A 23,782-nucleotide genomic window follows, 5' to 3' on the forward strand; every position below is an offset into this window, starting at 1 on the left:
CAACTAATTAGTTTAAAGTATATAAATTGTTGGCGTTTCAGTTAAAGAGCAATATTTTTAAATTACTATAGCTGGATTAGTGTGATCATTAATTTGATTTCAAAGCATTCATTTATTTTTTTGTATTTATATTTTTATTCAACATTTCCCTTCTGTGCCCAAAAGAATACAACTAATAAGTTAAAGTATATAAATTGTTGGTGTTTCAGTTATAGAGCAATATTTATTAGGTATTCCGATTAAATTTCGACAGCTATATACCCCTTTATGTATACTTCTAGCAAATAAATAATTACTTTTATTACTGCGTAACACTCTTTCGAAAATTACGATTGCGGTCAAATAAAAATACCTAGAATTCCACTACAGACTTATATCAACAGCATCCTCTTCTATTCCATGCTAAGTTTTGTTATATTCTATTCTATTCTATTCTATTCTATTCTATTCTATTCTAGATAGATATATAAGAATCTATTTTATTTTATTCAAATATATGCTCCAAGACTTTAAAGCATAAACCACTTTCTTTTGAAATACAAAACAATGCTCTAATTTTTCAAGAACTTTCCAGATATTTGTAGAATCTATCACAGCAAAAGTCTAGAAAATTCTAGCTGTCTTTATAAATACCCTCAAGTGTAATTGGCATGCTCAACTAGCTTATTTGTTTATTAGACTTATTGGCCTATAATTGACGATATATTTTAGAATGCATTTGATGTATTTTTTTGCACTTTTAATGCCGTTTTTCGCGACTTAGGTCGCCTGTCTTTATACCCGACTCCGCTATCGGTAGTCGTCTACTTTTATTTTTTGCTGAGCTGTGGCGATATGACTAGTTCCCCAAAATTTCCCAGTATCCCAGTATTTCCCAGCCTTCTATTGATAGAAGTAATTAAAAACTATAGCTATTCATTCATTCGTTCCAATTTAAATACACATTTAAACATACAATTTCTGCACAAAGCATTAAGTACAACTAACATATTAACAACAAGTCTTTTAAGACTTTGTTTAATTTTTGTCATTCCTAAGCAGTTCATCAATTCTATTCATTTATGAGTCTTGCTTATTTGCAACCAAAATTGCAAAAATTTGGATCTTTTAATTATTACTGACATCATAATTTGTTATCGTTTCTGCGCTCAAGGCCGCCTATATACAAATTTGTGTAAGCAAAGTCTATATACCGCTTATCTGTACGCGAGAAAAAAAAACGCACCCCACAAGCTGATAATAGGTTTGCTTTTTTTATAGACTATGTCTATCTTAAACACATATTTATGTTGAAAATTAAATAAAAAATAGACTTATATTTTGTTGATCTCTGCCGAAACTAAACAACAGCTACAAATACAGATACAAAATATTAAATTGTACAGATATTTTATAAGACAAGAAAACAGCTGGGGAAACAAAAGGATAAAAATATCGCTTGAATGTCAATTTTAAAACGAGATTTGTTGTTTGTATGTTTTTAATTTAAAAGCATTGCATAAAGTAATAGGTTCGTTTATACATTTATTTAAATTTTTTATTCACTGCTAAGCTTTCTAAGATTTCTGTAACATTCTGGAGACAATAATGAACTGAAATAATTTTCGAATTCCATCGAATTAAAGTGGTTACGATAAATAAAACCATTGTAGTCATTGAAGGTATTTCCAGACAGTTGTCGATCTACACACGACTAAAAGCGTTGCATAAAATAATAGGTTCTTTTATCTAAAGATTCTAAAGGTTTCTGTCAATAATGAAGAATCTACTTTCTAAACCGAACTTTCTTTGAAATGTTTTAAGTTCCGTCGCATAAATAAAACCATTCCAGTCATTGAAGGTATTTCCAGACACTTGTCGATCTACACATTGTAGACTATAGGTAATACCTTAGTCAGCATTGCTGGCACTTCGGCATAGAATCACGTTAATAAATAATAGGTTCTTCTATGAAAACTGCTAAGCTTCTAAAGATTTCTGTAACATTCTGGAGTCAATAGTGAACTGAACTTTCTCTGGAAAATTTTCTAATTCCATCGAATAAATAAAACCATTACAGTCATTGAAGGTATTTCCAGACACTTGTCGATCTACACATTGTAGACTGTAGGGAATGCCTTAGTCAGCATTGCTGGCACTTCGGCATAGAATCACGTTATGGGTTCTGTGCTACGCAAACAAATCGTATCTAAATGACCCAATCGTCACTCATTAAGTATTCGGCTGGTGATTCATAAGCAGCATTGATTTATGGCCCCTACGACTCTGCGGTTTTACGAAGACTGGTGGTGGTGCTGGTGGTGGGCGCAGTGGGCGTGGTGGGTGTGACAAGTAACGTCCGTTAGTTGTCTGTAAATCATCTTAGGAGCTACAATCGGATCTAGTCCAGAGCCTAACCGCAAATGACTCAAAAAACTGCACAACTGCAACTGGAATTGTCGTGCGATGCGTTTTAAAATGAAAATAAATACAAACAGTGATAATACGATATGTTTACGCATTTTGTGGAATATAATTAGACAGTATATTGACATTGATAAGCGGAATGCTTTTGAGCATGATTTATAAAGAAACAATACAGCTGTGCCTTGCAATGTTTTGTTCTGAATGCCCGACTGACTGACTGACTGACTGACTGGATGACTGACATGAGTCAATCAGTTTGTGAGTGCCGCTGGCGATTAATTTGTTTGCACACGCGCCAAAATGATTGCTCATGTGGCAAATGAATGATAAATATTTAAACATTTGCAAAATCGCAGTCGCAACAAATAAGTGCAATTTGCTAATTGTTGCAGAATGTGCTGCATAATTTGTGAATAATTGCAAAAAACTGAAATAAAAATCGATGTCAGTACAAAAGATGCCGCAATCGAAACGATTTGCGCGCGTTTTCCCCGCGATTTTTTTTTTAAAGAGAAAACTACCGCTAATTGTTAATGTTAATTGACACAAAATATGATGATGATGCATGGCCATTATTATTATTAGAATGCTGCTTTGGGGAATTGTTTACTATACGTCTTGTTAACCTTTCAAGTGTGTGTATTTGTGTGTGTGTTGTTTTTTCTAACGTTTCTAATGCAAAAGGTTAAGCACAATTGGCCCATTATATTGATTTACAGCTCATTAGAGAGTTGACAAAAGATGCCGCATAGCAATAATAATAATATATAATTTGTTCAACACATATTATAAGGGTGTGTTAGAACGGATTCGGTTGCTCCAACCTTTGTTAGACTTTTGTGCGTCACTGTGTTGTTGCCTTTGGGATAAACAAATTGAAAGAATCCAATCATTCCCAAATCATGTTAGCATTTTCAAAATCTTTAAGCACACCTTGTTTTGCTTAAAAATAACATTTGTTAGACTTTTGTGCTCCACTGCGTTGTCTCCTTTGGCGTATAAGCAATTGAAAGATGATTATTTTTATATTAAGAAATAATCCAATTATTCCCACACAATGTATGTTTGTCTATACAGCATTAGAGCACACCTTGTTTTGCTTCAAAAACAATTGCCCTAACAGCACGTAAACAAGTATTGAGATATTCACAAAACGCTGCTCAAATGGAACCGAAAATATGCAGTTAATATATAAAAATAATACCAAACAAATACAAAACTAACAACGAATAAATACTAGTAGTATAGACCAATTATATTGAAACATATAGTATACCCTGAGCATGAAAGGAAAACTCTTTACAAAGGCATTAGAACTCCACCAAGATAAACTTTTTCAGTGCGTTTCATTAGCGTTTTAATGAGCGTTTCGAAACTGCGACAATTATTATAAAAAAAAACTAACAATCCAACAAATAATAAATGCATACAAAATACAAAGAGTAAAGTTCTAATAAAACCCATAACAATGAGCACTTTCTGTGCCTATTTCTGTGAGCGGCTTCTGCGCGTTTCTTGGGCGTTTTCAAATGTGAATTGGTCATTGATGGATTTTTCATATGCAAGAGGTTATGGTTTGAATTCCAGCAATATTCCAACATTTATATTTATCGTAAATAAATCATGAATTGACATCCAAAGTAGAAAAAGAGTATACCCGATAGTAAAACAATATATGAAATAGAAGAAATGTGATTTTCTAAGTTTTCAAATGCATAGTTAGATTTATTTATTAAATATTCCTCCTTTGCGAAAATAAATTTCAAAAATTGATTAAATCCAACAAATATTAAGTGTATTAAAAGAAAGAAAGAGTACAATTTCTAATAAAAATCCAAAAAAAATGAGCGCTTTCTGTGCCTTTCTCTGTAAGCGGTTTGTGCGCGTTTTCAGGGCGTATTTAAATGTGACTTGAATATTCGCTACAAAATATAAATTTTTTTATACAAAAGAGGACGTGCTTTGAGTTCCAGCAGTAAAAACGTACTCAATTTAATATTCTACTATAAATATTTATCGTAAATAAGTCATGAATTGACATCCAAAGCAGAAAAAGAAATAGTTAGGCAATACTATATATCAACTAGAAGAAAGGCACTTCTCTAAATTATAGTTAAGCAGTACGATGTATCTACTGAAAGAAAGGTACTTCTCTAAGTTATCAAATAGTTCCATTTATTTATTATATATTCCTCCATTGATTTAAATATAGCTAATTAATGTATTTTTGCGCATTTTCTCTTTCTTATTTGCAGACACGCACACAGACAATTCGACCACCACGAAAACGCCATTATTTCCAAAAGATTTATTCACGAAAGAACAGCTCGAGAACGGCGCTGTCATCCTGCACATCATCGGAGTTATATATATGTTTGTCGCGCTGGCAATTGTCTGCGATGAATTCTTCGTGCCTTCCCTTGACGTAATCATTGAAAAGCTCGGCATCACTGACGATGTTGCTGGCGCAACGTTCATGGCGGCGGGTGGCAGCGCCCCCGAGCTCTTCACGAGTGTTATTGGCGTTTTCGTGTCGTTCGATGATGTTGGCATTGGTACAATCGTTGGTTCCGCCGTCTTCAATATACTCTTCGTAATTGGCATGTGTGCGCTATTCTCGAAGACGGTCCTATCTCTGACCTGGTGGCCACTATTTCGCGATTGCTCATTCTATAGCATTAGCCTGCTGGTGTTGATATACTTTTTTCGCGACAATCGCATCTATTGGTGGGAGGCGCTCATACTCTTTCTCATCTATATAGCCTATGTGACCTTTATGAAGTGGAACGTGCAGGTGGAGCAGTGCGTCAAGAAGATGATTACCAAAAACAAGGTGACTCGCGTCAGAAGTACAGATCAACTTATGCCAGCAGTAAGTAGTTGGGAAGTTTTTTTGCAAACAAATCAAATCAAATTTCAAAAAAAAAAAAAAAAAAAAATCAAAACGTTTAAAGTAAAAACAATTACAAAAAACGTAAATCAAGTCAATTTGTTAAACAAACGAAAGAAAAAATGGTTGCAAACAACAAGAAATTTTAAATATTGTTTGCAAAAAACGAAAAAGATCCTTTGCCAGGATTCCAATTTTCGATTGATTTTCGTTTTTGTGTCGTTTTTCTTTAGCAAGTACCTTTCCATGCATTTGGCGTGCGCGCGCCTTAAACTAAACCTGACTAACAGCTAGCCAAACGGTCAAACGGACAGACAGCAGACAACAGACTGACAAGCAGACAAATGGACAAATGGACGGACAAACGACAAACAGGTGCTAAATACTATGACTAAGGGCCTGGGTGCTGTTTGTATTGCAATCGCTGGTGAAACTTGCATGACTAACAGCAGCCAGATCGAACATCTTCTCATCTCTTCTGATGATGATGATGATGATTATCATTAACTGACGAGCTCAGATTTTCACCTCTAAGTTGTTGTTTTTTAACTCAAAAATGCGCTTCGGCAGACGACTCGGCAGCAACTTTCGAGCAAAGCTATGGCTATTGCCATCCCTGTCTCTGTATAATTGGCGCAGGTGTTGTTTACAGGCATTCCAATAAATAAGTCATCGCTAAGTGTAGTTACAACTTGATCAAAATCAAGCTTGGTCCCATTCGTGTGGCGCTGCATTAATCACGACAATGAAATTTTCACATTTGCTGAAGGACTTGGTTGCTTCATTTAAAGAAAATGTCGAAATTTTTACGACCCCTTTGATTTATAGCACTTTTGAGTATTTATAAATTTACTGCAAAGAGAATTTTTAATACTAATGGGAAGCCAAAATATATTCCAAATGTTTTGAGTTTCTCAATTTTGCAGAAATTCAAGTGATATTAAGTAGATCTTTTATACATATTAGAGCAAACATCGAAAAAAAGGCAATGCAATATTTGTAGATGTTTTTCAATTAACAAAACTTATTTATCAGGCAAAAGGCTTTAGTAATTTTAATTCGAAAAAAACTATTTTTAAATACTGATATTTCAAAACTGTGACATTCTGTTCAAAAAGAACAAAAAATCACTAAAATCAAACATTTATCGGAGAGTTAAACTCTCTAAGGGACTGATCAGTATTCTGCTACTGATGTTATACTGTAATTGATCTTCAATTCTACAATTCTTGATTGAATATGTTCTACATTTATTTGTTCTCGTTTTAAAGGTCTTAGCTCGAAACATATTGAAATAGTTATAAATAATATCTGTCTTCGCAATTTTTCATGTAATTTCTCCTTCGACTTTTTAAGGTAATTTTACATAATTCAGTTAATAAAGAATGGTTCAACATTCTAAAGCAACTTTGGAAAAACTTAGAGAATTCGCATTTGAGTAGCTCCTCCAATATCCAAACTCTTTTACAACATATTGAAATAGTTATAAATAATATCTGTCTTCGCAATTTTTCAATGGAATTTCGCCTTGGACTTTTAAAGTCCACTTAAAATGGTTCAGTTAATAAAGAATGGTTTAACATTCTACAGCAACTTTGGAAAAACTTGGAGAATTCGCATATTCAAACTCTTTTTTTGTCTACGTAGAGGTGCTTACCTATGGACAAAGAACTCTACAAATCTATCACCATATTATTGGAAGTTTGTAAAATATTGTAGAGTTGCCAAATGAAGGAAAAATATTGTTGTTAAAGCCTCCATGACTACGACTTCGTATAAACAAATGTTATCTGGCGTTATTAGTGGACTTTTCCAAAACTCTTGCCGTACTGCAGCTGTTAACAGTTTAGTCTAAGACGCGCGCCTATGATTTCTATCAACTTTTCTTTTTAATATTATCATTTAAATTTGTTATCTAACGTCATGCTCTATGCATTTAGTTTCTCTCTCGAATTTAATCTCTAGTTACAATTTGAGTTTTTAGTATCGACTTAGTATATCATTTGTTTTCATTCAACTACAATAAATACTTTTCGGTTTGCATTGCGTTTGAGAATCTTATTTCACTCTCTACAGAAAACAAACACATCTACTAAATATATACACTCAAAACACAATCACACATACACATACATACACACACTCACATACACACGTATGCAAAACAAACTGAGCATGCAACGCCCCGCCAACTGCCAACGCACACTGCTTGCCGTTTAGATCCCACGTAGCGTTCTTTAGTTTAGACATCCACCTTTTTAGAGAGTCTGCCCTACACTGAGTGCTGTTTAGATCGGAAACAAATTTCAGAAACTATTCTATAATATTTGTTTCTATATCTAAGCACAATCTTAACTACACCAACAAAGAGCTCCACATTCGTGAGATTGTTTAATTATTTGTGAAGTTTAAAGAAACAAACGTTTCGTATTTGATGTTTTAGAAAAAGAACTGAAGCACTCCAAGATAAACCTCTAGAGAGTTAAATAATCAAAATGTCTTTGGCTGGAATGAACGAGTATATTTGTGATTAAGAAACCCCTTTTAACGATTTTTCAAAGCTATACAATAAGCAGAAGGAAAGAAATAAGTGTTAAACATGAAAACATTTGTATTTAAATCAAAGCTCGTGTTCCCATGTTTCAAATTTATATCCAACTCGAGGATAAGAACTTAAATTATATTTCGTTTTCCAATCTCTTGTGAATATTCTCGATAGCTGGCAGCGTCTTATTATGCGCCTTTTCTGAAGTTTTGATAAGAATTTGAATTATTATATTGTCGAGCGGAAGTCGTTCATGAAAAAGTTAGCAGGCAAAAAGATTAAGAACTTTTATTCCGTTTCGAATTTTCAATCTGCTGTCAATCTTTTCGATAAGCTGACCTCATGTTGCATATATTATAAAGCCAGAAGCTTACAAGGAAGGATACAAGAAGACAAGAATTTAAATTCTAATCTTCAGCAACTAATGATTAGTATGTCTAGACTAGTCGATATAGCCATGCCTGTCTGTCTGGGCGCCCATATGCTCATAAGTATGAACACTAGGATTTTGGAAAGCATAAGAGCTAGATAAGAGGTATTTACTAGTTGGTCCTATTCTTGTTAAGAGTTTTAAAAGCAAGCAATAAAATGTATTAATAATGTTTCTTGCAATAATAATTAATATTTGTGGGTATTAATTATATTGGTTCTATTTCATAATTAAAAGCATTCCCACAAATTTATTTCAATTTAATGTGAAATGTTTTTAAATTACGCTTAATTAGATTGGTTCTAATTGAACTTGCTATTGCACAATTAAAAGCTTTTCCACAATATTATTACAATTTAATGTGAAATATATTTGAAACAACGCTTGAAAACAATTCTCAAGTCTATGGGCCATTAAAAAGTGTTAAAAATTAAGAAAAATAGATATAAACAAATTATTTAAAGTATGCAGCATAAAGTTCACAAATGTTGGAATTATTTATGTACTATTGTAGGCACTGTTTCCCACACTCTAGAACTTTTTGTGCGCATGTGTAGAACGCTTTTGGTTTCATTTTCCATCTTTTCATAATAAATGACACTTTATTGTTGAAACACATACACAAAACAATCACTAAAGTATTGCATTAGTAACTAGCGGCTGCTCCTTTATCATCCCAAGACTTGTTCACCTGTATTTGTATGCACATCAGTTGTTTATTGTTGCTATATTGGCACGCATCGGTATCATAACGTGCCACATAGCAATGGGGCTTGGGCTGTTCCTTTAAATTGTTGCGCACTGTCTGTTGCTCCAGCTCCAGCTCAAGGCCAGGTTCGCGACGATTTTTTGATCGCTGCTGATACGTAAAACAGCTAATTATGAATAGCTGTAGCACCGCAAAGACGGCCAGAAAGAAGATCCCATAGAGGACCGCCCTGAAGGTGCAATTTCCTATGAGCTTGGCACCACTACCAAACCAAATGCAGGCGAAGAACAGCCAATAGATGATGAAGACGGCAATTAGAGCAAACATTTGGCTTTTGGAGAGCCGCTCGTTTCTCGAACTCTGCTTTCCCATTTCAATACAAAAGAAAACCTCGTGGCGCGTTCACTTTTCAAAACAAACTAAAATCAAGTTCTGCTCAACAATAATTTGTAGCGATACATTTTGGACGGATATGCGCGAGGCTTGTGTGATAAAATTATGAAGAGAAGAATATTATTTACTTAATATAAAGGCAGCAAAGGAAGCTCCCAACAATAATATAAGTATTCGTCCTGATGTTTTTTCTGCTGCAAAGCACTTCTCGTCATTGCGTTACAAGGAGTTTAAAAAAATATTCAATTCCTTTATGCTACACCTGCTATTATTTAAATAAATACATTTTTGACGGCCTCGCCCATATGGCTTGCGTAATAAAATACTGATGAAAATGTTATTATTTATTTAATATACTATGGCAGCAAAGGAAGCTCCTAACAGTAATATTATTATTATTCGTCCTGATGTTTTGTCTGCTGATAGGCAAGAAAGCACTTCTTGTCATTGCGTTGCAAGGAGTTTAAAGAAATATTCAATTGATAAAATAGTGATGAAAATATTATTATTTATTTAATATACTATGCCAGCAAAGGTATATTATTATTATTCGTCTTGATGTTTTGTCTGCTGGAAGGCAACAATTCAGTTATTGTTGCTGTATTGCAAGCTGTGTAACGCAGTTTTCATTTGATTTTAACTCTTAATATTAAATTCTTTTAAGCCACTCCTGCTATTTTTTGAAAGCGGAGTGAAGCAGTGTGTGTATCAATATTTTATTAAAATTATATGATTAAAAACTATTTGACAGCATATTTATTTAAAAATGTGCAAAAACTCTATTATATTCTTTTCTAATCAAACAATTTGTTTAACAAGAATAACAAGTTAGAATTGAAAAACATATTAATATCCAAGAATTTTAGGTCGAATTAATTAAAAAATTATCGTAATTACATAGCTAGCCGAAGGTCAAATAATATTCCCACACCGGGTCGGAGGCGATAATTAGATATTATTGTTATTTGATTAGATTTCTCCTTCTTAGGCTTTTATAGCTTATAAGATGCTTTTTATAATCTTTATATTTTTTTCCTCCTATGACGACAGTCAATGTTTGTTGAAATATATTATTTATTTATTTATTTAAAAATAAAATAAGTAAATAAATATTCATAACAATTACCTAACAATTATTTATCAAGACCTTCTCAACATTTCGGCCCAAAAGTTTCAATTTTGATAAAGAGCGCCTATATACTTATATACTTGTTAATTATAGTTCCATCAATCGATTTAAAATGCATTCAAAGCTATTTATAAGTGAATTAATACCAAAATACAGTAAGTCTTAAATGATTACAAAAAACAGAATTCATAAAAACAACCCATTTTTGCGATACCGCATTGTGGTTTTTATCATAAAGAGAAAGCCTTGAATTAAGAGCATTGCTAATATGCTTTATGCTTATCAGCATAAATTCGACCAAAGTATTAAGTCGACCACACACAAAGCCTCAATATATCTGTTATCGCCGTTGGCGTTGTACTAATATATGTATATAATTTCAGAAATAGCCAGCACGTTGAACTTTTTGAATACAAAGTTTTAGCGCAATATTTATTTTTTATATACATACATTTAAAGCACAAATTGCTTTAAATTTTATGGAAAGAGTATTTATATATATTTATTTTCGGAGCTAAAAGAAACTCATTAAGTTCATGTTAGGACTTCCTGATTTCAAAGCCCTCGAAAAAGTCATTTTTATTTCGATAATTTTCGGTAAATCAGCTAGAAGTTGGCCCTTTAAAACGCAAAGTTAATTTTTCGATTGTTGACCATCTATTGATTTATTATTATTTTAATTGTTAAATTACAGACTAACGACTAAGATGTATTATTTTCAAGCTACAGCTCGTGAATATGAATTACTTTTTACCTTAGAAGAGTTGTAAAAAATTGGTTGCATCTAGTTCGATAGCTATTGAAGGAAAAGGACAGGCAAAAACCTTCAGACAAATTAAATGCAATATTATCTGCATTTTTTTTTATTGATTTTACATGAAATTGTTATATTATTTCTATTCCAATTATAACAAAATGAAATTTTATTTGAGATAACACCATTGGGTACTCTCGGATTAATTCGAATACATATAACCATTTTGAAAGACTTCCTTACAATATGTATAACAAATAATCAATTTAGAAATATAAATATATTGAGATATTTTTACAGGTTGATAATTATTCAAGCCTGAAGACTATGTATTCATATACGAAGACACTGGTTTTGGCGGAAGCATTGGATGTGCAGCAAAAGGTTCTGATAATGGTGCGAATTGTTCTGATGGTGGGGTTTTTGGTGTATCCGGTCCTAGGTCTAGTCGTGTATCTAGTTCAGGCATCTCATTACTTGTGTATGACCCTTCCAACGATATAGTTTCTATAGTAGATGATGGCATGTTGAGCGTTTTTTTTTTCTCCATCAATAGTAGTTCATTGTTTAAATTAGACTCCTTAATCTTGTAAAAGACGTTCATAGTTATAATATAAAATACGAAATACCCGAATATTGCACAAATTGCAAACGGAATATGGGCCTCGATTTTTGGGAGCAGATTCTCCTCTTCCGCAATCCAATCCATTTTCACTAACAAGTCCCTAACGATTGTTAAAATAAAAGCCCAATAAACAATAACTGTGAGGATTTCAATTGTTTTCTTGTAACACATTCTCCGTATGTCGATATCGACTAACTAGAATAATTAATTAATTAATGAATTTTCACAACGGATTTTAACTTTATGCGATCGTGCAAATGTTTCGAGCGAGAAGTAATGCGATAGACTGTTTAAATATTCTCATAAATATATTTGGAATAAGAATATAAAAGCCGCACAACGGAAAAAGTATGACAAAGAAACTAAATTCCAATCCCAATAGAGTGAAACATGAACTTTTACGGAATCACAGATTGCATTTTAAAATGAAAAGTTATTTTAATGAATGAGGGTTTGTAAAAATACCGGTGGTTTGTAATAATTATATTTCTATTAATCATGCCCCTTTAAAGCGAGATACCTATATTACTTCCACAAAGTTATTTGGTTTCGCAACGTTTAAAGTGTAAAAAATGTAAGTTTTAAAAAAGGATAAAAAAATTAAAAATATAAATTTATTTTTTTTTAATTAGTTAATTAACAAAAAAATCAATTAATTTTAAAAGTATAGAATATTCGAAAGACAAAAGCCTCAAATATCACATTAAATCTAAAATTATTTATTTAAAAAGTTGAAAAATCAAATTTAAAAAATATAAAAAAAAATGTTTAAGATTACAAACATAAATTAATATAAAAGTGAAAAAATATATAATCAAAAGAAACAATGATTTTGTGAAACATTCGACTGTATTTTATTTTATTTTTTTATTTCATAGTTTTATATATTAAATGCATTAATAATGAAATTATAATCGATATAAAAATATGAATCTTTTTAAATTAAATTAAATTAAATAAACAAATATTTCGCTTAGTTTCTTAATACTTTATTACTTAGTGTCGTGATATTCAAAAAATAAAAAAATAAAAAATAAAAAATACAATAGAGGAAAGAAAATTTATGTAAAAACGAATAACAATTTAAACAAATTTAATTTAATAAATTAATTTAAAGGAATACTCAAATATCAAAAACTAAGCAACGAAATAATTTTAATTTAATTTAAAAAGTTTTCAAATATTTTAATAATTTATAATATATAATTAATGGTCTAAATCTTTAATAATGTAAGGTTTAAAACCAAAATATTAAAAATGGAATAATAACAAGTTTTTCGTAATAATAGCGCATCGATCGATAAATTAACAAATAATACAAATGCTAGTTCAAGAAAATGTAAAAAAAACACGCGAATATATTTTCTTTTATTGTTTATAAATAGTTTGAATTAAACACCTATACAAGAACAATCAATGATTAATTCTAGAAGTTTTTTTGACTCACATATACAATGAAAAAATAACAGGGTTTTTCTAGGAATACCTATTTAAAACAGCGACAAAATAATAAAAAGTCAATCGATAAATTAACAAAAATTAAAAATGCTAGTTCAAGAAAATATAAAAAAGGTATTGCTTATCGTACGATCAATGAATAATTCTAGAAGTTTTCGTGGCTAAAATTTCGTTTGTATTCTGGTTAGTTTAATAATATTTGTATTATTTTAAAATTTTTGTTGCGGCGTAGTTGGTGGTGGTGGAGGTGGTGGTGATGGTGGTAGTGAAGGCTTAGGTGCAGCATCCTGCTTGGTCCTCCCAAAGCTGGTGTATCCTGGTGCGTGGTAATTTCTGGGTAGGGTGACTGGCATTTTCAGCTCATTTATTTTTCTGGTTTGCAAATTTTGTACACTTAATTCCATAGACCTGCCAAGTGTGGCTGTTCCTGCTGGCGAGTTTTTTCGGGTCACTGTTGGCGAGTTATTTTTAGTATTCGACTGACTGTATTGCGCTTCTTTATCCGCATATCCTTGCTTTTTCATGTTTCTCAACTTTAATTCCCTTTTATGGTCATACGACATTAATATTTTATACATGTAGATGACAAACATATAGAACACAAAGTAGCCGATTATTGCTATAATTGCGAATGGTACGTGCGCTCTGAAGGTTGTAACCCAAGATTTGTTTTTCTCGTCAACCTCATCGTCAATAAAGTCCTCCGCCCATTCTCTCACCACTGTTACCATTAATGCCCAATAGCTGCACAATGCAATTACTTTAACCAGTGTCTTCTGCATTATTTTGCAAAGAGTAGATTTCGACGGAAACCGATTCAAGCCTGCTAAACAGTTGTGCACCGTTTAATATGCGAGTTGTATGTTTAGGAAAAATCGGACGCAAACAAATGTGATTTGTCATGTAAAATATATTTTGCCGATGCTAAGCACGATTGTGCGGGTAGCTTGTGGTTCAAACATTACTCTGACTACAGTGGTTCATTCAATTGGAATGGAAAGAAACGAGCCTGACTGCCATGCAGTTATCGATCCAACAACAAATATAAATAATATAAAAAATAAATCAATTTTAAAAAAATTGCTCACTATCTTATTAAAACTTAAAAACTAATCTAAATCAGTGAATTAATAAATGAAACAAATTTAATAATGGTAAAAATTTAGAAAATGTTCTTTAAAGACAAAAGCATAAATATAATTTTCGAAGTCTTATACATTTATTTACCATTTCGAATTTGTTTGTAATATTTTAAAAACATGACAAAATTAATACAAAAAAGTTACAAAATATATAAAAAAAATTTAATTCATTTAAAAATGATTAAAATAGCGTATCTATTCTCGAGTCGTATCAGAACCAATCGTTTCATTTTATTTCCAACAATTAATTTCAAAATGTTAGAAAATAATAAGTGTGTTAAAAAAAATAAAATTGACGTCATTAAAAAAGGTCAGCAGCAATCGTAATAGTTTTAATTTTTCTCGAAATAATTATTTTCCAAATTAGACTCGAATTTTTAAACACAAATACGATAAGTATATTCCAAGAACATAAATTTTTAAGGTTTTAAAAAAGGCTTAAATATAACTTTTGAAGTTGTTAAAATTTGTTAACATTTCAAATTTGTTTTCAATATAAAAAATAAATTTTTTTCAAAACCTTAGAAATATTTAAAAAAAACATTGAAAAATTTTATTTAGACCAGTCGTTTTAACTTTTTTCATCAATTAATTTCAAAATATTAGAAAATAATAAGTTTGTAAAAAAAATGACGTCATTAAAAAATGGCTGACAATCGTATAAGTTTCAATGAAATAAATACGAGTATTTTCCAAATCAGCTTCTAATCTTTAGACACAAATATAATCTAAAAACCTACCTCGGTAAACAAAGTATGCAATTTGAGTTATTTTGTTAATGATTTTATTTATTTATTGATTTTCGTTTTGTATTGCTATCAAACAAATTCGTTGGGACAAAAACCACAAAAACTTAACTGTAATTACACACGTACATCTATATGTATTTATATAATAAATAATAATTTCGATAGCACATTATTGTACATATGTACTTGTATAATAAATATAATATATTCGGGTCCGCGGACAAAATTTCGCTACTTAAATTATTGCAATTCGAAATGGACGATCGCACATTTAAAAATTAATAATCGATCACAGGATCTGAAAGTCGTTTGAATTCTTTGGTCTCTTGACTTATAACTTAATACTGGACTACAAAACACACGCGCGCGACACACTAATGTCCTCTAGATAGTGTCCTCTAGATAGTGTCTTCTAGATAGTGTCCTCTAGATGGTGCCCTCCGATGCGAACTTCTTCAGGGGCGCGCTCTCGAGCCTGTCTGGCGTTACAATCACCCCCAGACTCAGCTTGCGGGCCATGCCAGGTGGCGTTGGCGGGACGGGGGGAGCTGCGCGCAATGTATTGCTGCGGAGGGGCCGGGTCTCGTGCTTGGTATGTATCATGGCCAGATCCCTTTCGACCAGCAGCGGACTGCTAATGGTGCGTATCATCTTGTGGCCATCGACGACATCGACATTGTGGACGGGCTTGTATTCGGTTTTCCTCGACAACTGTGCCTCCGGATCCTCCTTCATCTTCTTCAGATCGTGCCACATTTTTATATCACACACCTTGCACTTCATGTACGTGAACATGACCATGCGATAGAGCACCACATAACCGACAATAACGGCGAGCAGGAATAGACCGTGGGTGTAGACGGTATTACCCATATGGTCTAGGCTATATTCGACCCATTTCTTTTCGCTGACATACGCGTATATCCATTTCATGGCCACCAGCCAGTAAAAGACCAGTGTAAATATTTCCACTAAGCGCTTTTGAAACATTTCGAAAACAAAAGGCACGCGCGCGAGCCACTCGAGTGTGGACGTCCGTTGGGGCTTAAGAGTCGTGACCAAATGATTTGCACTGCCGGATATATCAGCGTATAAAACTTATGCGCTCAATACAGCTCAATCGAAACGACGAGACAATAGCAATAACAATCTCAGCGATTACGCTGAAGACTCTATAGTAGGTTCGTCCGAACCTCGGCTGCAGCACTCAGCACTCATCGTGGGGCCAAGAGGCCCGACCGCTATTCGTAGTAGCTCGACTTAAGAGGTAAACACACGAGCCACTGTCTATAGCACGGCGGCTACTACGTCCGATTCCACGAATCGCTGCATTAATTCTGGGAACTGGTTTTGGGGATACCCTACGACAGGTTATTGGGTTATTGAGCATTGAACTTCACTCATGCAGTCATTCGCTCAGCCATTCACTCAAAAATATCGCATCGATGCTGCAATTTGCATTTCTTACATCAGCTCGATCGCTGACTGTTCAGTTTTCGTATTCACCTGAAACTGATATTGAAATTTTCGAAACTGAACTCGCCAGCACTGCGTGCGCGTTTTTTCAAAACTGTCGACTCTTTTGAGTGATTCATACAGGCTTCAATAATTCATTATGCGACCTAAGTGTTGAATTAAACAATCTCTGCTCAGATGATGATGCATTTTAATTTTTTTGTTGGTTTCTTTAGCATGTTTTTAACATGATTTCACACTTGTTTTGGCCAACAAAAAAAATAAAAGCTTTGCAGCTTTTGCATTAGCATTAATTATTAAGTTAAGTTAATGATGAAATCCATCACAGTCTGTTGACAATCTGGTAAAACGGGCTGGAATGGCGTTTTACGATAATTGAATCAACGAGACGAGCTGTTAATTGGCAGCCCCCCGAAAAGCAGTCAACTCAGTTTTTAAGGCCAAACTCTCTGGCTTGTGCATTGTTCTTGGCTTATTTTGAGTGCATTCGCCATTTCACTGAAAAGACTCATTTATGCTAATTGGCAGAGATTGTGTTTTGAAGTCACACTTAGCGTTATAATGCCAGTTTGCCGTTAGCTTTGTCGTCATAGCCATAAAAAGATGAAAGAAACAGCTTATAGTTGTCAGCTATGTAGACAGCTATGGCATACACTATAATATAACAATTAGATAAACCCACTTTTCGATTAAGCTAGAAAGTTCTCGAGTATATGTTTACAAAGATGTGGTTATAGTATTTCGATAGAAGAATTGCATTAGATATAAACAGAGATTATTGTTTGATGAAGTGAAGTTTCTTAGAAAGTCCTACTTTGCGATAGAAGAATTCCTGGATAAGGATAATCAAAGGCTACAATTCTCTGAGACGAGCAGTTTTGGGTACTTTGTTAAATATTTTAAATAAATTTATTTAAATACTACAACCCTTGATAAAATCATGACAACAGAGAAATGGTGGCAATGAGTCATGAAGAGAGAGAAACTTTTAGCAGTGCTGTTGTAATGGGTTTATTATTGACTAAATGTCAATTATAACATTAAGATCTGTACAATATAGAAGCCATTGTAGTATATCGCTGATAGCATTGATTCCCTGAGCGTTTAGGCAGCTATTTGAATACCAAAAAAAAAAAATTATATATGTACATATATTTAAAATTGTTGCGCTGCAGACGACTGTCAACAATGTCTATAATCCGTTAATAGAATGGGAGCATTGCTCTGCAGCTTCTAAAGCTCTTTGCAATTAAAAGTAGTCGCTAATTTTGTAATTAAATGTTACACAAATGCCTATACCTCGTGACCCTCTGCAGTGAGGGTCTATATGTATGAGTGTGCTGTGATTTTGATTATTATTCGAAGCCACAAACTAGATACATACATATGTTAATCGAGATATGTTCGTCACGAATGAGTAGACAAATTGTATCAGTTAACTGTAAACACTAGGCCTGCCTAGTCATTGTTATCTCCATAAAAAATTCCCCAACTAGCTGCATATATTGAAATGTAAAAACAACAATATTGCCGGCCATTTGGAAGAATCAAAACATCTGTCTAGATTTGCCAAGTCATTGTTATTTCTTCAACTATGTGTATGGCTTTTATCTAAAGCTGTTATCGACGTTCCGGCTATATGGTTTTTGTTTAATGCAAAGCATTTAAGAGCATAAATAAACTCATCTAAACTATAGTCCCCCACATTCATGAACTATGTAAATATAAGATCTGTCATTCAGTTATTTACAATCATGTTCACCAAGTAGTTAGTATTTGTTTTGCCTAATGATATCATTTACACACCTTTGTAGAACTTGTGCCTAAGCTTGAACAGCAATCGTGAATTACAAACTATATATATATATGCATAGTATTTACAAAATACTATATGTATATATACATTTTGTTTTGTAATCCATGATACTGATGTTTTGATTCCCCTTTTTTCTCCAAATAAACTTGGTTTCATTCAATTATCATTTGAAAATGTTGTTTTATGTGTTTCTTGTTTTTTAGTGAAGGCAAAATGAAATACAACAAAACTTCCCACTGCGCTTTGACAAAAAGAAATTAATTTATAAAACAAACAAAAAGTCATAAAAAAATGAAAAAATGAAGCTTGTATGTATAATGAACAAACAAACCAAAGTTGAACAAAATTGTATACAAAAAGCAAAAAGTTTCTATGTGTATTGATTTATTCCTAATATGTATTTTTAAACAATTATTTACATGTATAAATTTTCAAAAAAAAAAAAAACTTGTTCACTATTTGTTTTTGAGTTTTATTTTGTATATGTTTTTATTTTACTTATTTTTTTAATCTTTATTTTCTCATAAAATTGAGCTTGGAGTCTATGTCGTGTTAAAAACTAGTTTTGGTTTTCTTCTTTGCGTTTTTTTGGCACTAAATCAAGAATTTTCAGTCGCTGTTTCAGAGTTTCGTGCAATTCGATTTGCCTGTGCTGTTGAAACCAAAACAGCAATTCATACGAGACATGCGATTTCATTCAAATTTCTACCATAGACTGCTCAATGTATTCTTAGTGGATTCATGGACTCTTAGAGCTAAAGCCAACTACATTTTGGCAGCTATGCTACTAAATTATGCTGCAAATGGTCCCTTAAGTGTGGCTTTAAGCTAAATATTAATTTACTAATATTATTTTATGCGTTTGTTTTTGAGTGTTTCTTTTTTTTTTTTTGTTAAATGAGTTTTCAATTTTTTGATACAAATAAATACAATTGGCTCTAATAATATGTGCACTTATACCAATTCGATTAGAGTTTAAGCGATACAACAACAACTACTACTACAACTACAACAACAAGTACAACAAATACAACAAACGCTACACTCAACTGTAAATTTATACAATTTGCAATAATAAACTTTTCTTCTTCTTCTTTTCACATTTTCTCAAAATGCTTACGACTCACCAACCATCAATAAACACCACCAACACCCACAACCACAACCACACATAAAACCAAATATACACACAATTAACAATCACGCTCTATGGAACAAAAATAAAACGAAAAACCCCAATTAACTGAAAAACAAAAAAAAAAACCAAAAAAATGAAATAAAATAAAACCAACGTCTCAACATAACCGTTACCACAACCACCCATCCATCGTTCTTCCTTCACTTCAGGGTAATGCGGCGAACTCATCGGAAACGTCGATGGCCACACAGCCGGGCGGTTCGGTGACATCGCGTGCGGCCAGCGAGACGCGCTCGGGTCCGCCCGGCTCGAGCAATGCGGGCGCTACAGGTAATAGCAGTGGTGGCACTGCTGGTAGTACACAGACCGGTGCAAAATTCCGTCATGGCCTATTACAGCTAATGATACACACGATAGATCCACTACACGATGGTAAGTTCGTTGAGTTGCCACAGTGTGTTTTGCACAAGCCAAGCCAAAAAAAAAACAACTCTATGTTCTCTAAAAAGAAATCGAAAAATTACAACTACCCCCGCCTGACCTGACCTTTCACCTGCCCAACTAACTAACCTATCCCAACGCTTACGCTCCCCCACCCCAACCCAAGTCCACAAACCTGAAACCTGAGACCCAAACCCACGCTTACATTCGAAAACATGAAAAAAGCAAAAACATACTACCAACTAATACTGTTTATACTACTACTTGTATTACTTACTATTATTATTATTATAACTGCTAAAAAGAGATACTACTTTGTGTTCACTTTTTTGTTAAACTCTGTGTATATTCTGTGTTCCTTCTAATTGGATGTTTGACTTGCAAGCAAGAAGTTACTCCTTTGTATACAAACTCTCACACACACACACTCACACCCACACCCAACCATACACTTGTATATTTCGTTTGCCCCATTTTGTTGATTTTGCTTTATGTGTTGGTTAGTAGTTTTGTTTTCTTTTTTTTTTTTAAAGTTGACTGACGCGTCAGCTGACCTTGAAACCACTTATCTAATTACCACGCCATGGCACGAAACATCGCGCCAGACCGAGCGACGTCAAATTACTCCGCGTACTCCGACATTATTGTCGATGTTATTGTCTAGTGCAGGGAAATGACAGCTCCAGCTGGTCCGAAACAGGCCCAGACTCATCCTCGTCCTCGTCCTCGTCCACGTCGCTGATGACAGGTTATACTTCTTTGCTTTTCTTTTTGGCATTTCGTTATTGGGGACAGCAGCAATACAGCCACAGTCACAGCCAGAACCAGACGTGCTCGCATTGATTTATTATGTATTAGGTACATAGCAGCTCGCTCCACACTCATTCACATAATATTAATATGTATGGGTAGTCGACTAGCACCAGCCGTTGTCACGGCAATGCCACCAGTAACAGCAACAGCAACAGCAACAGCACCAGCACCAGCACCGGCCCAGGGCCAACTGTGGGGCGTGCTTCAAGGCTGGGTGCCAGAAAGTGTTAGAATTCTTTTACCATTGCAGTGCATTACACACATATGTGGGTATATCGATTGCAGCAGTAAATACAACTAATTGACTGCAAAGGGTAAACATCTATAGACTCTTTTCTAATTGACGTCTACTCTCTATTCAACACTATACGTAGCTTAAGTGCCCATATCTATTGCAAGATACATACTAATTAACTACAAAGCTATTCCCTAAACTCTTCTCTAATTAATGTATCACTATTCAACACTAGAAGTGGCTTAAATAAAAGCGCAACAATATAGAAGTAATTATTACAAATATAAAAACAGCATTTGCTGAGAAGTAAACCATGAAGTATAAGTCTCGCTGCTCAACACTAAAAGCGGCTCAAGGAAAAGAGATATCCAATAAAAAATAAAACAACAACAAAAGATCTATACCCATTAAGTGGCTCATGAAGAAAGAGAAACAATGTTGAAACAAAAAGCGTTTTCATCAATCTAATATGGCATTATTTGATAAATAATTATCTTTCTATTTTTCTAAAGCAATTGGGCCCGTTTAAAACATTTTAAAACCTTTTTTTCCTTAAAGATAAACAATGAAATAATAGCCCTCTTACTCAACACTAGAAATGGCTTAAGGGCTTAAATAAGTTCTTAAACAAATTAAAGTGTCCTGAAAATGTTTTAAAAACAAAAGCATCAGTCCAACAATAAAATACCCCAAGGAAACTTTATGCCGCTCCAAAATTCTATAAAACTAAGAGGAATAGTAATTAGAAATATTAAAAGCCTATTTCTGAAAAGCGATTGTATTATTTGGTTTCAAAAGCATTATAGCATCATAGCATTTGATTTGCAAAGCAAATTAAAACAGTGTTTTTAAAATTCTCGTACTGAAGAAAGAAAGCTTGTTCTGATGTAGTTATCTCCTATAGGCGCTCTTAATTATTTTGCCTTTAAAATGAGTTCTAGTGCTCCATAATTTGATCATGTACATACTTTTGATTTGGCTTTTCAAGTACTATGTATTCAAGAATCTAGTTGTTGAAAGTTTTATGAACACTTTGTTTCTACTTAGAATTTTTGCAATTTGAAATCTCGTCTATTTAGAGAGCTTGACTTACATATTTCGGGCTTAGAAATTGTGTTGAAAAAGCAAAAAATCAATATTTATAAAATAGTTGGTTAAACTTTTCGGAAAAACAAGAAAATCTTAAATAGATAAGTGAAAGAATTTACTTATAGCAATAAAGGGTAACCCCTTTTAAAGTGGAAATTAAGCTTATTTGTACATATTTTGCAGTTATAATATGTCGTATAATATTTAATATGATATACGAGATAAATGTTTCTATATTTCTGTACAGTTGAGGGCATTAAAGCGTCGGGTAGCCCTACTAGAGTTATTTCAAGTTCTATAATTTCTTCTACAATGCTGCCTTATTCGCTTTATTGCCAAGTTTTTGTTGTTTGCTTATAAAAATGCAATTTATTTAATTATAAATAATTTTTGGCATCAGTTTCTTGTTTTTTTTGTTTATCTGTTTTTTATTAATTTTGGCGTAAATAAAGAAAAAAAAAAACAAACAAAACCAAATAACGAAAATATTTTATGTTGTTCAATGTCAGTTTGGAGTTACATTCTATATATATATATATATATACATATGCGTTTATATAACTAATAATAAAACAATATATTGTATGTAGCAAAAATTCTTAGATTTCACACACTCACATACACACTATATACCCATACATACATATATATATACATATATATAAGTAGCAGCTACTACTTAGAAGTTGGTTTGTTGGTTCGTTCGTTCGTTTGTTCGATCAATTCTGTCCAATGTCAAGTTTGGCGCGTGACAAAAACAAAATAATTTGTACATATTAAGTATGCCTTTAATGTTGTATGTGTTAATTGTAATTACTTGGCAACTAGTACAATTGGTTTTAAACAACAAATAAGAAAAAAAAAAAAATACAAACAAAAATGCTGCTCAAGAAAAATTGGCCTAGGCATAGCTACAAGTCATTACACCAACTGGTTGGTTAGTTCGTTGGTTAGTTGCATGTCAACTTGACTAGCCAAGTGAATTGTTTTGCATAGGTCTTTATCTCGTTATCATACATATATATAGCATACTCCACACAATATATATATATACAGTCATGGGTATAAACTATATTCCCTTTCACAGGCGGCACTGTCAAAAGAATCATTTGAAATGTTACAAAATATTTCGTGTCATTAATTGAATTCCATTTGCTGTTATAAAAAATGCAGAAACTGAATTGCTTAGTTTATATGTGCAAGGAATCGATATCGATATCCTGTTAAAATTTCACGATAATGGCGATAATTGTTTATCTCGTGACAGAGTCCACGGGTGGTATACGCAATCAAAGAATGCTCTTAAGGGAATTTATCAAAAATCAGCCAAAATTGTCGGATAAATTCAGCGAAAGTGAATTAAATATCCGAAATATACCGAATATATACCGAAATCAACGATTCATGGTGCCCTTTTTGAAGAAATGGGCCTGCGAAAGATATGTTCTTACATTGTTCGATAAATTGTTGACTGCTAACCAAAAATTTCTCATAATTAAATATTCTTCATTATGGATTTAAAAAAAAAGAAGCAAACCCTTTTG

At 33.0% G+C, this 23,782-nt stretch overlaps 2 protein-coding genes across 2 annotated transcripts in view; one reads left to right on the forward strand and one right to left on the reverse strand.

The window, feature by feature from the left end:
* The window catches only part of LOC115626059 (sodium/potassium/calcium exchanger Nckx30C), a 50,004-nt gene that overhangs the window by 16,556 nt on the left and 9,666 nt on the right, over nt 1-23,782 (forward strand). Inside the window, exons 4-5 of the mRNA XM_030521311.1 lie at nt 4,662-5,278; nt 19,870-20,092. Coding sequence (XP_030377171.1) covers nt 4,662-5,278; nt 19,870-20,092 — 840 coding nt within the window. The remainder of the gene's footprint in view (nt 1-4,661; nt 5,279-19,869; nt 20,093-23,782) is intronic.
* Nucleotides 15,311-16,282, reverse strand: LOC115625648. The gene has a single exon (XM_030520776.1). It carries the CDS (start codon nt 16,218-16,220, stop codon nt 15,657-15,659), a length of 564 nt encoding a protein of 187 aa, XP_030376636.1. The 5' UTR covers nt 16,221-16,282; the 3' UTR covers nt 15,311-15,656.

The sequence above is a fragment of the Scaptodrosophila lebanonensis genome, unplaced genomic scaffold, assembly GCF_003285725.1.
Source record: "Scaptodrosophila lebanonensis strain 11010-0011.00,11010-0021.00 unplaced genomic scaffold, SlebRS2 tig00000080-arrow-pilon, whole genome shotgun sequence".
NCBI classification, from domain to species: Eukaryota; Metazoa; Arthropoda; class Insecta; order Diptera; family Drosophilidae; genus Scaptodrosophila; species Scaptodrosophila lebanonensis.